Source organism: Erythrolamprus reginae, chromosome 10 (assembly GCF_031021105.1).
Source record: "Erythrolamprus reginae isolate rEryReg1 chromosome 10, rEryReg1.hap1, whole genome shotgun sequence".
NCBI classification, from domain to species: domain Eukaryota; kingdom Metazoa; phylum Chordata; class Lepidosauria; order Squamata; family Dipsadidae; genus Erythrolamprus; species Erythrolamprus reginae.
Genome location: NC_091959.1, coordinates 7,092,493 through 7,109,374, shown reverse-complemented (window position 1 = coordinate 7,109,374; position 16,882 = coordinate 7,092,493). Strand labels below are relative to the sequence as shown.

Genomic DNA, 16,882 nt, shown 5'->3' with positions numbered 1-16,882 from the left:
TTGGGGCATTTTCTGGCTGTTTTCAGGCCAAAAATAACCCCAAAATAACCTGGAAATGGGCTGAAAAATGGGCTCTTTCCTGGGGCCAAAACCAGCCTGAAAATGCCCCCAAAATGGCCAAAACCAGGCATGCAAAGACCAGCTGCCTCTGTTCGAGAGTAGATGAAATCTCTTTGTTCTCCTGGTCTGATGGAGGTGTACACCAGTGTTTTTCAACCAGTGTCTCGCGAGACATGGTCAGGTGTGCCGCGAAGCTCATCTTCTGAGATTGGAAGCTGAGCTTCATTCTTCCAGCCTCCTTTTTCGCGCCTTTGGGGCCCAGTGGGAGAGCGCTGGCAGCAGCGGCATTGGACAGTAGCCGGGGCGGGGGCTGCAAGCGGGAGCTCCAGGTCAGAGGCACCGACAGCGCCCCGCACAGCTGGAGATTCCCTGGCAGCACCATGTAGTAGCCGGCAATGTAGCACCCTTTTCCAGGGCCGCGCAAGGAGCCGGGCGTTGGAGTTTGGGGTGGAGAGCGATGAAAGTGCAGAGGCCGGCGCCACGGCCGCCCCCCCCCCCCCGTGCCTCCGGCCCCCTCGCACCCCTGACTTCTCATCACTGACACCCGCCCACCCGGTCCGCCCCTTTCTCCAGCTCCTCCCACAGCGGTGGCTGCAACGGCGGCAAGCGCTCTGAGAAAACCTTCTTACAGCGGAGGTCGGTGAAGGTTCTTTGGAATGTTGGGGGCTCATGCGCGCGTGCTCCCCATCCCCCTGCCAGCCCACCCGGAACATTGAAAATAAGAAAAAGCTTTGCTGGCCTCCGCAGAGAAGAAAGGAAGAGAGAGAACAAGAGAGAGAAAGAAAGGGAGAGAGAGAACAAGAGAGAGAAAGAAAGGGAGAGAGAAAGAAAGAAAGAGAGAGATAGCAAGAGAGACAGAATGAGAGAGAGAGAGAGAGAGAAAGAAAGAGAAAGAAAGAAACATAGAAGCATAGAAGACTGACGGCAGAAAAAGACCTCATGGTCCATCTTGTCTGCCCTTATACTATTTTCTGTATTTTATCTTAGGATGGATATATGTTTATCCCAGGCATGTTTAAATTCAGTGACTGTGGATTTATCTACCACGTCTGCTGGAAGTTTGTTCCAAGGATCGACTACTCTTTCAGTAAAATAATATTTTCTCATGTTGCTTCTGATCTTTCCCTCAACTAACTTCAGATTGTGTCCCCTTGTTCTTGTGTTCACTTTCCTATTAAAAACACTTCCCTCCTGGACCTTATTTAACCCTTTAATATATTTAAATGTTTTGATCATGTCCCCCCTTTTCCTTCTGTCCTCCAGACTATACAGGTTGAGTTCATGAAGTCTTTCCTGATACGCTTTATGCTTAAGACCTTCCACCATTCTTGTAGCCCGTCTTTGGACCCGTCCAATTTTGTCAATATTGAAAGAAAGAGAGAAAGAGAGAAATAGAGAAAGAGAGAGACAGCAAGAGGGGGGAAGGAGGGAGAGAGAAAGAGAGCAAAAGAGAGGAAGGAAGAGAGAAAGAAAGGGATGGAGAGAAAGAGAGAGAAAGAGGAAGGGAGAGAGAAATAGAGCGAAAGGGAGGAAGAGAGATTTTTTTGTCCAAACTTTTTTGCCCTCCCCCCCCCGAAATGTTCCCCAGGATTTTGAAAATGTAAATAATGTGCTGCAACTCAAAAAAGGTTGGGAAACACTGGTGTACACAATAGCATTTAGACTTACATACTGTTTCACAGTCCTTTACAGCCTTCTCTAAGCAGTTTACAGAGAGTAAGCATATTGCCCACAACAATCTGGGAATCCTCATTTTACCCACCTCGGAAGGAGGGAAGGCTGAGTTAACCTTGAGCCTGGTGAGATTCGATCTGCCAAACTGCAGGTGATCAGCAGAAGTAGCCTGCAAATACTGCACTCTAACCACTGCACCACCGAGGCTCTTTCAATTCCCCCCTAACATACTTCTCGGGCTTTTTTCCCCCTCCGCTTGCAGAGTCTCTGGCCCCTGGGGAAACGGTCAGTGCGGTGATGGGCATAGACTTCTGTGACTCGACCCAGGCGGCCAGTTTCCAGTTGTGGTGAGTACCTGCTTGTAGTTCATTTTGCTGCAGTGTTGAGTTGTTCCCAACTTCCTAGACAAGGGTCAGGAGAGATGGGACTGAAGAACTGAACGAGGAGCCCCGCTGCAGGAGATCAAGAACTTCCCTAGTCCTACTTTTGGTGTTGTACAGATGCCAAGCAGATGGATTTAGAAAGTTTGTAAGGAGAGGGGAAAGGTAAAGTCTACGGAGAGGGGCGGCATACAAATCTAATAAATAATAATAATAATAATAATAATAATAATAATAATAATAATAATAAAGTGACTGCTTTCCAGGGCTGCCCTCCAGCAATTTATTGTGATTCCGGAGGTAGCAATCAAGCCATCAGACTACAGGTCTGCAGAGTCCTTGGAATAATAATAATAATAATCATCATCATCATCATCATCATCATCATCATCACAATAAATCACAATAAATTGCTGGAGGGCAGCCCTGGAAAGCAGTCACATTATTATTATTATTATTATTATTATTATTATTATTATTATTATTTATTAGATTTGTATGCCGCCCCTCTCCGTAGACTCGGGGCGGCTAACAACAATGATAAAAACAGCATGTGACAATCCAATAATAAAACAGCTAAAAACCCTTATTTTAAAAACCAAACATACACACAAACAAACATACCATGCATAACTTGGAATGGAATGGAATATAGAATGGAATGGAGTAGAGTAGAGTAGAATAGAATAGAACAGAATAGAATATGGAACGGAATAGAATAGAACAGAACAGAGAACAGAATAGAACAAAACAGAACAGAATATAGAATGGAATAGAATAGAACAGAGAACAGAATACAGAACAGAACAGAATATGGAATGAAATGGAATGGAGTGGAATGGAATAGAAGAATGGAACAGAACAGAATTCTTTATTGAACGAGTGTGATTAGATACACAATAAATTTGTCTTCACTTAGATATGCTCTAAGTAACAACTCAAAGTTACAACGGCACTGAAAAATGTTGACATATGACAATTTTTCACAGCTGCAATCCTCCACGGTCACGTGTTCAAAATTCAACGATCAGATAATCCTCCACAATGGCCAAACCCACAGGCTGCTCTTTATAGCAGCCTCACTAATGACCACAGCCCCACCCAACCACAGGTGGCTTCATTTTCTTTGATGATAATCTCTCAGTTGTTGCTGCCTATGCATCGCTCTCCGCATGCGTGGCTGTATCATTAACTCTTGTTCCGAATCCAAGGAGGAGCTTGATAATTGATCTCCTTCTGAGCTGTCTGCCACACTGTCCTCCTCCCTGTCACTCATGTCTTCTTGGTCAGAGGAGCCTTCATCATCAGATTCCACCGGGCGCAAAACAGGCCTGCAGCATGTGGATGTCTCCCCCACATCCACAGTCCTTGGGGCAGGAGCTGGACCAGAGCTAACCACAACATGTTGCCCCTCTCCAAGGACTTAAACAAAACACCCTTACAGGATTTTGGAAAGAAATATGCCGATAATTTCCCCTTTTCTAAAATGCCGACAGTACAAAAGAATTTTAAACATGGAAGCCAGAAACCGGTAGAGAGAATAGGTAGGGGAAACCGCTGTCGTAAGAAAGATTTTGCAAAGATTTTGTGATTTTGCAAAATAATTGAATTTCTCTAGCCGCTGTAAATGCTAGCTCAGTTTGGCTGCTGTGTTTCTGTCTCCAGCACGCACACTCGGCAGTTCTACCTGTCCATCCAGTCGCCCGTTGGGGAGCTTATGGCTCCGGTGTTCATGAGCGAAAACGAATTCAAGAAGGAGCAAGGTAAGTGAGTTTTGGGGGTAGGAGAAACGGGGAAAGGCCCAGATACAGTGGCACCTCTACCTACAAACGCCTCTACTTACAAACGTTTCTAGATAAAAACTGGATGTTCAAGATTTTTTTTGCCTCTTCTCAAGAACCATTTTCCACTTACAAACCTGAGCCTCCAAAACTGTAACCGGAAAAGGCGGGGAGAAGCCTCCGTGGGGCCTCTTTAGGAATCTCCTGGGAGGAAACAGGGCCAGAAAAGGCAGGGAAAAGCCTCGGTGGGGCCTCTCTAGGAATCTCCTGGGAGGAAACAGGGCCAGAAAAGGCAGGGAGAAGCCTCAATGGGGCCTCTCTAGGAATCTCCTGGGAGGAAACAGGGCCGGAAAAGGCAGGGAGAAGCCTCCGTGGGGCCTCTCTGGGACTCTCCTGGGAGGAAACAGGGCCGGAAAAGGCGGGGAGAAGCCTCAATGGGGCCTCTCTAGGAATCTCCTGGGAGGAAAAAGGGCCAGAAAAGGCAGGGAGAAGCCTCCGTGGGGCCTCTCTAGGAATCTCTCGGGAGGAAACAGGGCCAGAAAAGGCGTGGAGAAGCTTCCGTGGGGCCTCTCTAGGAATCTCCTGGGAGGAAACAGGGCCAGAAAAGGCGGGGAGAAGCCTCCATGAGGCCTCTCTAGGAATCTCCTGGGAGTAAACAGGGCCTCCACCCTCCCTGTGGTTTCCCCAATCTCACACATTATTTGCTTTTACATTGATTCCTATGGGAAAAATTGCTTCTTCTTACAAAATTTTCTACTTAAGAACCTGGTCACGGAATAAATTAAATTCATAAGTAGAGGTACCACTGTATTTCATGGCGTTCACGTAAACAGGTTCCCAGACCTCTGCTAAAAGGAGATCCATGTTGACCCTTTTCGTGGCTTTCTCCGGCCTCGTAGGAAGCCTTCTGGTGGGCAGCCCATCGAGGACCAAGGGCCAGACAGACCCCCGGCTGCCCCGCCACCTTCTCTTCCTCCTAAGCTTCTTGTGAATTTAACCGAGGGCATCGCCCGTCCTTGGTCAGTAGAGGCGTGGGAGAGGAGCGGCCTTCGCCAGGAGGGGAATGTCCTTCCAGACCCCTCACGTTCTCCCTCCTGCCCTGCTTGGCTGTAGGGGCAGCATCCCTGGACTCGGCTGGGGCTAATTGTTGTGCTCTGTTCTTTTCCGCTGCCTTGTGCATCCTCCCCCTATTTTCGTTTCATAGAGCATCTGTTAAGGACGGTTGTGGGTAAGTGCCAGCCCCAGATGCTACACCTTTCGGCTCCTTCGGGCACAGCGCTAGCCCCGCTTCCCCAAATGGGTTTTGTTTTTCCTTCTTTTCTTTTTTTCTTTCTTTTCCTTTTTTCTTCTTCTTTGTTTTTCTTTCCTTTGTCTTTCTTTCCTTTCATTTTCTTCCTTTTTTCCTCTATCTTTCCTCTTTGTCTTTCTTTCCTTTTTCTTTTCCTCTCCTTTCTTTCCTTCCTTCTTTTTCCTCCCATTTTTTCTTCCTTTCCTCCTTTCTTCCCTCCTTCCTTCCCTTTCCTCCCCTTCCCCTCTTTTTCCTTTTTCTTTCTTTTCTTTCTTACTTTCTATCTTCCTTTCTTCCTTCCCTCCCCCATTTCTTCGCCTTCTTCCTTCCTTTCTTTTTCTTCCTTCCTTCCTCCCTCCCTCCCTCTCTCCTTCCTTCCTTTCTCTGGTGAAACAGCCTTTCTTTCTTTCTTTCTTTCTTCCCCCTTTCCTAGCCTTCTCCTTCCTTCCTTCCTTCCCTTTCCTCCCCTTCCCCTTTCTTTGTTCTTTTTCTTTCTTTCTTTTTTCTTTCTTACTTTCTTTCTTCCTTCCTTTCTTCCTTCCCTCCCCCCTTTCCTCACCTTCTCCTTCCTTCCTTTCTTTTTCTTCCTCCCTCCCTCCTTCCTTTCTTTCTCTGGTGAAACAGCCTTTCTTTCTTTCTTCCTTTCTTCCCTCACCCCTTTCCTAGCCTTCTCCTTCCTTCCTTCCTTCCTTCCTTCCTTTTTCTTCCTTTCTCCCTCCCTCCTTCCTTTCTTTCTCTGGTGAAACAGCCTTTCTTTCTTTCTTTCTTTCTTTCTTTCTTTCTTCCCTCACCCCTTTCCTAGCCTTCTCCTTCCTTCCTTCCTTTTTCTTTCTTTATTCCTTCCTTCTTCCCTCCCTCCCTCCTTCCTTCCTCCCTCCCTCCCTTCCTTTCTCTGGCGAAACAGCCCTGCTGCTCTCCTGCCTCCCTTTGCCGTTGCTTCCATCCCGGTCACTCTTCCTGCCTCCTTGGCATTTCCTGGACTCCTGTTGAGGACCAGAACTTTCTGCATGCTGCTATGAAACACCTCTTGGCATGAGAACTTCACGGTTCAGACCCAATTCACAAGGAGCCCCCTTGTCCCTGCAATGCTGACTCCAGTAATTAACGTATTAACCTGCTTTCTTGTTGCCCGTTTCCGGTGGCTAACACACACAAAAAATAAATACTAATTCTGGAAATGGTGCTTGATATTAGAAAAGTTCCTGACTTTTGAGGATCTCTATTTATAAGTGTTGAAAATGCACAGCTCTCTAGTACTAGAGTGGGCTACATCCCACAAGAGTTTGCATGCTTCAGACATGGTTTTGACTTGCATTGGTTCCACCTCACTTTGGAAAGCTTTAATCGGTATCTTTTATTTAGCTAAACCACAAGGAAGCGCCAACTTGGATTCTGTACGTAACATAGCAAGGAATAAGCTAGAATTGTTTGCTTGCTTGGTTTACGCCTGTCTTTCCTTCTGGAACGTAAGAGAAGTTATTGATTTGTTCCAGTCATGACAACTTTGTGATAAAGGTTGGGTTGAAGGTAGTGTTGGGCTCCTACAGGTATGGTCAGGTATGCAGAACTGGTAGAAAAAAATTGAATTTTTTTTTCTTTTTTTCCCTTCTGGGCTCTGGGTATGTTTTTCCTAGGAGGTTGAATGTGTATAATTTTAGAAGAGCTGTGCATACAGTTATATTTTTGTATGTGCCTGTGTATAACATGTATGTACACATATGGTATATATGCATAGAACTAAATAGTATATTTTGGATGTTCAGTAATAGTAAATAGAGAGGGAAATTGCACCACTTTGAGGCAAGAGGCCAGGCACCCTAACCCAAACCATTGACGTGAGTGACGTCAAGTTGGCCACCTTTAAGCCAGTCACATGACCTTTAAGCCACTCTCCCGATCACGTGATCGTCAAGCCACTCCCACCTGGTCACATGGCTGGCAAGCCACACCTACAAAATGAGCCACGCCCACAGAAAATTTGCAGCACTTCACTGGTTGAAGGACGGTGAGTGACCCAAAGAGAACTTTCCATAGCTAAGGGTGGGTTTTAATGTACTGTAGATCTTCCAATCCTAATTGGACTTAGACACGATGAGGGGTGAGTAACATAGGCAATTGCATGACCTATGGACTTCCACTCCCAGAATTCCTGAGCCAGCCATGCTGACTCAGGAATTCTGGGAGTAAAAGTCCACAGATCGTAAAATTGCCAGAGCTGCCCATCCCTGGACAAGATGGCATCCATTTTGAAACACAGTTTGTTTGTTTGTTTGTTTGTTTATTTATTTATATTTATATTTGTATTTATTATTTATTTATTTATTTATTTTTATATATTTATATTTATTTATTATTTATTTATTTATTGATTGATTGATTGATTGATTGGATTTGTATGCCGCCCCTCTCCGTAGACTCGGGGCGGCTAACAACAGTAATAAAAACATCGTGCAAATCCAATACTAAAAACAACTAAAATACCCTTATTATAAAACTAACATCCATACAAACAAACATACCATGCATAAATTATAAAGGCTTAGGGGGAAAGAATGTCTCAATTCTCCCATGCCTGACGACAGAGGTGGGTTTTAAGGAGCTTACGAAAGGCAAGGAGGGTGGGGGAAATTCTAATCTCTGGGAGGAGTTGATTCCAGAGGGTCGGGGCCGCCACAGAGAAGGCTTTTCCCCTGGGCCCCGCCAAGCGACATTGTTTTGTTGACGGGACCCGGAGAAGGCCCACTTTGTGGGACCTAACCGGTTGCTGGGATTCGTGCGGCAGAAGGCGGTCTCGTAGATACCCTGGTCTAAGTCTAAGAGGTCTATAAGGGGCGAGCCTAAGCGCACCAGCATGTCTACCGTCCCTGTCCTACTGTTCTATTGTCTTTTATTTTTATCTTTACTTTTTATGTTATGTTTATATACATTACTATCCTATGCTTGATTGACAAATAAATCAATGAAAACAAATAAAAATAAAATAAATACATTAGTCCATGGAGGGGGATCGATTCACAGTGTCCGGTTCTGATAAACCCACAGCTTACAGGCATTCCCTTAGTGGCTATTCAAATTACAACAACACTGGAAAAAATGCCTGAAATGATTGATTGATTGATTGGATTTCTACGCTGCCCCTCTCCAAAGACTCGGGGCAGCTTATAACATATAAAAACAGTAGGTTACAATAAAAACAAATCCAATTAAATTAAAAATTACATAACTATCTAAAATCCCTAGTTATATTAAAATCAATCGCATCCATTCATACAGCAACCATACAATCCTTCGTTGGCCAGGGGCCCAAGCCTGGTGGCATAAATGAATCTTAAGACTCTTACGAAAGGCGAGGAGGGTGGGGGCGGTAGGAATCTTCAGGAGGAGCTGATTCCAGAGGGCCGGGGCCTCCACAGAGAAGGCTCTCCCCCTAGGTCCCGCCAAGCGACATTGTCTAGTTGAATTGTTATTGTTTGGGTCTTTTCTAACCTCCAGGGAAACTAACGGGGATGAGTGAGATCACCGAGAAGTTGACGCTCCCAGATACCTATCAGAGTGACCACGTGATTGTGCAAAAGGTGACAGCGGCTGCGAATGTTAGCCGGGTGCCCTGCGGCTCGGACAAAGAATACAGGTGAAGAAATGGCTACTGTTTTTTTTTTCTCCTAGTCCTCTCCTGAAAGGAGAGATTCCTTGGATCCATTGCATATCCTCTCTTTGGACAACTCGCTATTTTGCTAAAGGTTTTGAGCCAAAGCGAGCCAGTTCCATAGAAACATAGAAGTCTGACGGCAGAAAAAGACCTCATGGTCCATCTAGTCTGCCCTTATACTATTTTCTGTATTTTATCTTAGGATGGATATATGTTTATCCCAGGCATGTTTAAATTCAGTGACTGTGGATTTATCTACCATGTCTGTTGGAAGTTTGTTCCAAGGATCTACTACTCTTTCAGTAAAATAATATTTTCTCATGTTGCTTTTGATCTTTTCCCCAGTTTGGTCTAGTCTTTGATTATGGACATTCCCACTCAATGCATCCAGAAAAGCTACTGGTTAAGAACCTTATTCCATTATTTGCAGACCCTCTTCATGTTTTTGTCGCTGTTTTTCTTCGTTTATTTCTCCCTGGCCAGGTTTGCTGCTAAAACAGTGAGCGGTGAATGTCTCATCTTGATCACGCTGGAGAAGAAGTCGGACAACTTGGCACAGCTCACCATCAACAGTGAGAAGATGCTGATTGGGACCATGCTTGTGAAAGACATCATCCATTCCTTGACCCAGGAGTGATGAAGACGGAATTGGGAATTCTCCTCCCTGGAATGTCCAATCATCTTCGCCAAAGCTTCTTTGGCCCACACTCCGATGTTTCTGTTGGTTGCGGCTGTAGTCCACATGGGAAGCAATGCTTGGAGGAGAGTGAAGCGGTGTGTGTGTGTGTGTTACTGTGTTTAGAACACAGGGAAGATTCCTGTGACGCCACTGCCTTTTGTTGTGTTGTTTTTTCTGTTCTACAGCTCTATTTATTATAAGCAGAGACTGTTCAATAAAAATGGCTTCTTGGATTTGGCTTCTGTTTACTGGCAAAAAAAATTACTTAGGACGACAGGATTTAAGCCAACATATTTATTTATTTATTTATTTATTTATTTATAGTTTCCTGGATCTATTGTTGAAGATGCGTGGACTGAAGATGCTACTTAGGAGCAGTAGCAAAAAAAAAATACTTAGGACGACAGGATTTAAGCCAACTTATTTATTTATTTATAGTTTCCTGTAGTTTCCTGGATCTATTGTTGAAGATGTGTGGACTTCAACTCCCAGAATATAGTTTACTGTAATTTCCTGAATCCTACTGTTGAAGATGCGTGGACTTCTAAATATGATATTTTAAAATCATTTCTATACATACAATTCTTTATTTTGGGTATATGCTATTTATCTAACACTGCCTCCACAAAACCTACTTTTGTCATCTGAGTTTACCACCATTTGTTCTCCATTTTCTTTTGTAGCCATTCTAAGTTTCATTTCTATGTATATTCATTTTCTATCCAATCATAAAAATTCACCCATACATTATAGTACAGTGATACCCCTACTTACGAACGTCTCTACTTAAGAACTTTTCTAGATAAGAACCGGATGTTCAGGATTTTTTTGCCTTTTCTTAAGAACCATTTTCTACTTAAGAACCCAAGCCTGGAAAAATTTCCCAGGAAATCTGAGAGCGGCACAAAAGCCCAGCCAGTTTCCTGCCATTCCCCCTTTAATCTCGGCCATCTCTGGGCTGCCAGAGGAGCCTTTCGGTGGTGCTTAAGGAGGCTTTGGCAGTCCAGAGAGAACAAAGCATTTTCCTTTCTCTGGGCGCTTAGAGAGGGAACGAGGCAGCGACTGTCCTCCTCTTCTTCCTCCTCACCCTCCCATCCAAATTCCGAGTTTTTATTTCTTTCCTAATGGGTTTGCACGCATTATTTGCTTTTACATTGATTCCTATAGGAAAAATTGCTTCTACTTACAAACTTTTCTACTTAAGAACCTGGTCAGGGAACAAATTAAGTTCTTAAGTAGAGGTACCACTATACTGTACTACTGTATTCTTATAACAAACCTTTGTAAAGGCATGTTTTTGGCTGTTGTTTCCTTGAACTGCCCAGTCCTTGACTCCTCAAGTACCTGATAAGCTGCTTGTAAATCAGCACTCCTGTTGATTGATGGGATCTGTTTCCCAGGCACCATTATTCATTCCAGTACAGAGAAATCCCCCCCCAATGGGCTCCAGGGCAAATCTGAAAACCCAGAAGACTAATCTGATCCCAGATTGGGATCCTGCCTTCCAATATATTGGATCCTGAGACACATTTATTTACCTTCATCTGTGAGGCTTATTTTATTTTAACTATTGAGTTGTAACCATTTGAAAGCTCCAGGTTCCCGAAGGCAACTTAAATTTCCAGGCTCAAAAGGATTGCAGATAGCAAATGCCCAAATCTTCTAAAGAATCCATTGAGAAATGCCAGCTTTTTGTGTTCACCTCAAGGAAAAATAATAACGGAGGAAATTAATTGAAATTCTGCAGCACCAGAGTTAAAAGAGTTCCTCTAATCCTGCAACATTTGGAAGATCAAATTTACTGGAGAGTAAACCCTTTGTTTGCTAACCTTTCCCATTCCCCTGGTTTAAATCTGTCATTATGTAGTTATTAGTTCAGCATCTGCCTATGAATGCAATTTTCCTTCAATTAGTATTTGAGGGAGGTTAAATGCCTTCCAGTTATTTAGCAAGTAAATGGCAGATAACTGTCTTTTTGGGGGGGAGGGCTAAAAAATACCCCTCCTAATTGCCCATATAGCCTGTAATTTTTGCTTCCTGCATTGCACTGCAGTTTATTTGGCAATGGAAACTACATACAACATAATTGTTCCTTGTCGAACCCATCCGGACTCAATGGACAATGTTCCTCCAGAGCAGGCATTCACACCCATGGTTTAATTCAGCAAACCAGGATTTCACAAAATAGAATAGCAGAATAGAGAAATAGAGTAGGATAGAATAGAAAATAGAGTATAGAGTATATACTTTATTATATTAGTATACTAGTATTATATACTAGTATATAAGTACAATATATAAAATAGAGTAAATAGAAAATAGATTAGAATAGAGAAAGTAGAATAGAAATTAAAGTGTAGAGTATATACTTTATTATATAAGTATACAGTACTAGTATTATATACTAGTATATTATATAGTATTACATAGCATGGTATTATATACTAGTACTGGATATACTAGTACTGTATATAAGTATACTCTATAAAATAGAGTAAAGAATAGAAAATAAATTAGAGTAGAGTAGAATAGAATAGAAAAATAGATTAGAATAGAGAAACTGAGTAAAGTAAAATAGAATACTGTACAGTATATGGAATGGAATAGAATTCTTTATTGGCCAAGTGCGATTGGACACACAAGGAATTTGTCTTTGGTGCAGATGCTCTCAGTGTACACAAAAGAAAAAGATACATTTGCCAGGAATCACAAGGTACAACACTTAATGATTGCCATTCATTAAACCACGACTTAATAAAACCTACCCCACCTGTTTCTTCTTCCAAAAATTATTTGTGAAACAAAGACATACAAAAATCCCATTACTGTATTATTATTTTTTTAAGGTCCTACATTGTCAGTATTTTTTTAAACAACAAAAAAACCCGACACACCGTCTTTGCTGGCTCTTGAGCCAAATCCCGCAAAGTTAACTTCCCGAAGTTAAAACATATTTTTTGCAGGCTTCTTTTTTGAATGGGTTTTGAGAAGGCGGGGGCCGTTTTCAGCCCCTCATCCCTTGCTCCATCTTTCCAAACATCTACACTGCTCAAAAAATAAAGGGGACACTCAAGGAACCCATCCTAGATCTGAATGAATGACATATTCTCATTGAATCCTTTGTTCTGTACAAAGTTGAATGTGCACCACAGCAGGTGAACTTGATTGTCAATCAGTGTTGCTTCCTAAGTGGATAGTTTGATTTCACAGAAGTTTGATTTACTTGGAGTTGCGTTGTGTTGTTTGAGTGTTCCCTTTATTTTTTTGAGCAGTGTGTGTGTGTGTATGGGGTAAAACCGGAACTCAGAACGATCTACATATATACTGTATGTAGATTGTTCTGAGTTCGGGTTTTACCCCATACACACACACACACTGCTCCAAAAAATAAAGGGAACACTTAAATATATACATATGCATAGACACTCAAAATATTACACGGGGTAAAACCCGAACTCAGAACAATCTACATACATATACCCGTGAAAATGTATGAAAATAAATATATGTATTACATGTTTTTGCTTACACACACACAGATATATATATATATATAACACCAGCCTGAAGATGACGCTCGTCGAAATGTCGCCAGAAATTTCCAAATCCTACACGGGAAGAAACCCGAAAATACCAAGACCATCATACCTGTACCCGTGAAAATCTACGAAAACACATATATACAGTATATAGAGTGTATGTGTATGTGTATGTACAGTATACGTATATATATACATACACACCCACATACATACATACATACATACATACATACATACATACATACATACATATACTGTAATGTTAATACAAACTATATAATGTTAATACAAACTATGTTAATATAATTACATTAACACATGGTAATACAAACTATAATTCATACTTGTTTGACAAGCATAATAAAATAAATAACTACATAAATATAAAAGAGGCAAAAATGAATGTCGAGGGTCCGTCCCGTTCCCCCCCTCCCCTCCCCGTTTTTGCAAGCGCGCAATGGATGTGTATTCCTTCCCTTGACTCGCTGCAAGACCCGGAGTTGACGCGTTTGCAAGACAAACTCCCGTGTCCGGGATTCCAAACCCACTTCTCTCTCCCCCCACCCTCCGGTGCTGCAAAGCCCCCCCACCCCTCTCCTTTTCCTGGGCGTTGGGTAGGTGGGTGTGCAAGAGGAGGAGGAGGAGGAGGAGGAAACCTGCCCGGGCGCGTTTTTGCAAACTCCGGCGCGCGCGCCTTAAGCCGGCCCGGGGATCGCGCGCGGGCGTGGTGCCTTTTTCTTTTTTTTGCGCCTCCAGATGCGCACGCCCCCCCCCGCCCCCCAGGCCAGTTTATAAGTCTCCCGCGGGCGGCGCTCGTGCGGGATTTTCCCGGAGCACCGACTCGACATGGCTTTTCCGACCCCGGTGAGTCGAGGCGAGGGAACTTCTGTTGCGCGCGTTTGGAAAGGCTCGCCCGGGCTTGTGTTTTGGAGGCCTCCTACCAGCGGTGGCTTTCTCACGTTCCTTAGACACGCGTCTTCTCTCTCCCCCCCCCCCCCCCAACCTCTCTTGCTGCTTGCACGGGAAAGAACCGTCGGCGGAGAAGAGTTTCTTGCAAAGTTTCTTGCAAAAGGCCTCTCCAGGGTTGGGTTGGTTTTCCTTCCCCGACACGTGCTTGCACTCGAAGCCTCGGTCTAAGGTCCGAATCCCTCAAGTCTGGGGCTGGACTAGAAGACCTCCAAGGGTCCCTTCCAACTCCTCTTGAAGCGGGGCGGCCTCCTGGACTTTTAAAACCGAGTTTGGTGGCTTGCTTTTATTTAAAACCCAACGGCCTTTGCTCCAAAGCGCGCCTTGGGTTTTTCTCCTTTTTCGGGGTGCTGGGTTGTTAGGGTTTTTTTGCGCTTTGTTATTCAGACGTTCCTAAGCAGCCCCGTGTCTAATATTTAGAAATATTACTACATAGCCCTGTCTCTCCCCCCCCCCCCCCAATATATCTGGGTTACCACACGGCGGCTGCTTCCCTCCCCTTTTCTTAAACTCGCTGCCCCTATAATATTTTCCCCCTGCCATTTTCTTTCTATTCCTAAAGGACAAGTCGGGTTTATTTTAATTGTTTGTTGGCTTTAGCCTCAGCAAAAGGAGGTCTGTTCTAGCCTTTCCTTTGCAAGTCCACCATTTCCCCTGGTTGAGTTTCTTCCTCCAGTTAATTTTGGGGGGGCCGAGGCCTTTAAAAACTGCCTTTGTGGGGTGTTTTCAAGCCTCCCGGCTGGAAACTTGGGGTGTCAACCCTGGGCCAGAGGGAATAAACTTTGTTTTTAAACACAGGCTTGGGCTTTGAAAAGGTTGGTTGTGTTGAGTAGCAGAAAGTTTGGGGTGTAGAAATGGCTTGAAAATAAGAATAATAAGTAATAAATATATTGCATTGCATTGGCATCCTTCAGTCTTGAAATATATATCTATCCTAGTCTGCCTTAATGTTCAAATTTAGCAAAAACGTGTGACTATATATTCTATATTACAATTACATTGGGAAGATATAGAATTAGCAATTAGTTGTAAGAGGTTTTGTAAATATAATTATTGAACATAGATATGAACGAAGATAGTTGGATAACTGCACTGAATTTATTTAAGTGATTTATTAATGCTTTGTGTTTGTATTGCTTTAAAAATGTAATAATAAGTATTTTTTTTAAAGTTTGGGTACTTTGCTTACAGCAAGTGGGAGGAGTCTAAACTCCGCAACTTTTAAGACTTGTGGACCTCAACACCCAGAAACAATTATAGTTAATTTGGAGCCAATGGTAGTTAATTTGGAACCAATGGTGGTTAATTTGGAACCAATGGTGGTTAAAGTTGGGAGCTGATATGTTTGGTTCTCCTGGTTGCAGAGAGAAAACTTTAAACTCCTCTTCATGTTGCTTGGTTAGCCAGTGGTGAGGGATAAATTCACGCCTTTTTGGGATAAATTAAAGCCGTTTTGAGAGAGAAAAAAATCAGCTGTAAAGCAGTAGTGCCCCAACGTTGGCAACTTTGAGGCTTGTGGACTTCAATTCCCAGAATTCCTCAGCCGGTATGTGGACTTCCTAGGGAGCATGGCTGACTGGGGAATTCTGGGAATTGAAGTCCACAAGCCTTTACAGCTGATGTTTCCAAAATGGCGTGAATTTATCCCTCACCACCGAGCAACATTCGTATTGAGCTGAAAGTTTTCCCTTTCTGCGATAAGCAGAACCAACACGTTGCCTCCCAACTTTTAACTACCATTGGTTCCAAATTAACTGTGATTGGTTCCAGACGTGAAGCCAAGGCCATGTTGCTGGTTTTTGCCTCAGAGTGCAAATTGGCGTGCCTCAAATTTTCTTCATGCAATTTAATTCCCTATCTGTTAAATTGGGCCTTTTGTAATTCAGCTTTTCAAAAAATAACGGAGCGGAGCGTAAAAGACAAATGAGTTTTCCTTTCAAACGGCCTCTGGCATTTTACTCTCCCTTGCATGCGAAGCAGAAGTGAGGTTGAGATATTCTTAAAAATGGGATCTGTGGGAGGAATAAACCCTATTCCCAAGGCCGCTACTACAAGGTGCAGAAGGGAGTTGCCTGATTTTATGTGGAGAACAGCTGCTGCTTTTTAAGTGTTAAGATCAGGGGAGCAGAATCTGCGGTCAATTTTTGTGCCTGATGATAGGTTGCAACTCAGCCATATGGGAAAATGCATAGCTGCAGCAATATTAACATTTATTTTTGGTGAAGAATTCTGCTGCAGAATTATTGGCAGGCTTTTGCAATCTTCTCTGCTTCAGCAAGTTTTAATAGCAGCCTGAGAAATTCCTTGAGCCCCAACAGCTTAAAAAACAAAACTAGAGACCGTAATAATTTTAAAAATAGATCTATATTTAGGGGACTTTTCAGGGGAAGACCACATGCACCTTTGAGACCTTTATCAGGGAGTAAGGACTATAAATGTATTACAGTCAGATTTCATTTAGGTTTTGTCTGATATTTATTTATTATTTATTTATTAATTCAACTTCTATGCCATCATCCAATCCCAATGGGACTCAAGGTGGTTTACAACAATATAAAAAATACAATACAATAAAAAGAAGTCAAATATTTACTTATTTATAAAATAATTATATTTATATTTATAAAAGCCCACAAAGCTATACATTAATCAAATATGCATATACACATACATAGGGACTTTATTTCCAGAAAAAGAGAATAGATGAATATCATTTCCTTTGCCATACACACACACACACACACAAAAGTAATCCTCATCCACTGACTGCCTGTTTTACTAACCATTTGCAATTGCAAGGATTAAAAAATATATTTTACGATCAATCGTGGCATTTATCACCTTTGTAGACCTGCAAAGCGAA

The 16,882-nt window shown here is 42.9% G+C and overlaps 2 protein-coding genes across 7 annotated transcripts in view; both read left to right on the top strand.

The window, feature by feature from the left end:
• AP3B2 (adaptor related protein complex 3 subunit beta 2) overlaps positions 1 to 9,744 on the top strand; it is a 63,309-nt gene extending 53,565 nt beyond the window's left edge. For all 3 annotated transcript variants that reach the window (XM_070762945.1, XM_070762944.1, XM_070762946.1), the window contains exons 24-27: positions 1,997 to 2,081; positions 3,780 to 3,877; positions 8,676 to 8,814; positions 9,316 to 9,744. In XM_070762945.1, coding sequence (XP_070619046.1) covers positions 1,997 to 2,081; positions 3,780 to 3,877; positions 8,676 to 8,814; positions 9,316 to 9,469 — 476 coding nt within the window. In that variant the 3' untranslated portion in view covers positions 9,470 to 9,744. The remainder of the gene's footprint in view (positions 1 to 1,996; positions 2,082 to 3,779; positions 3,878 to 8,675; positions 8,815 to 9,315) is intronic.
• Positions 9,745 to 13,537: 3,793 nt separating this feature from the next.
• Positions 13,538 to 16,882, top strand: part of CPEB1 (cytoplasmic polyadenylation element binding protein 1) — a 47,074-nt gene continuing 43,729 nt past the window's right edge. The window contains exon 1 of one of the 4 annotated variants that reach the window (XM_070762947.1): positions 13,538 to 13,917. In XM_070762947.1, the coding sequence (XP_070619048.1) occupies positions 13,900 to 13,917 (18 nt within the window). In that variant the 5' untranslated portion in view covers positions 13,538 to 13,899. The remainder of the gene's footprint in view (positions 13,918 to 16,882) is intronic. The other 3 variants (XM_070762949.1, XM_070762948.1, XM_070762951.1) reach the window with 3 other exon arrangements.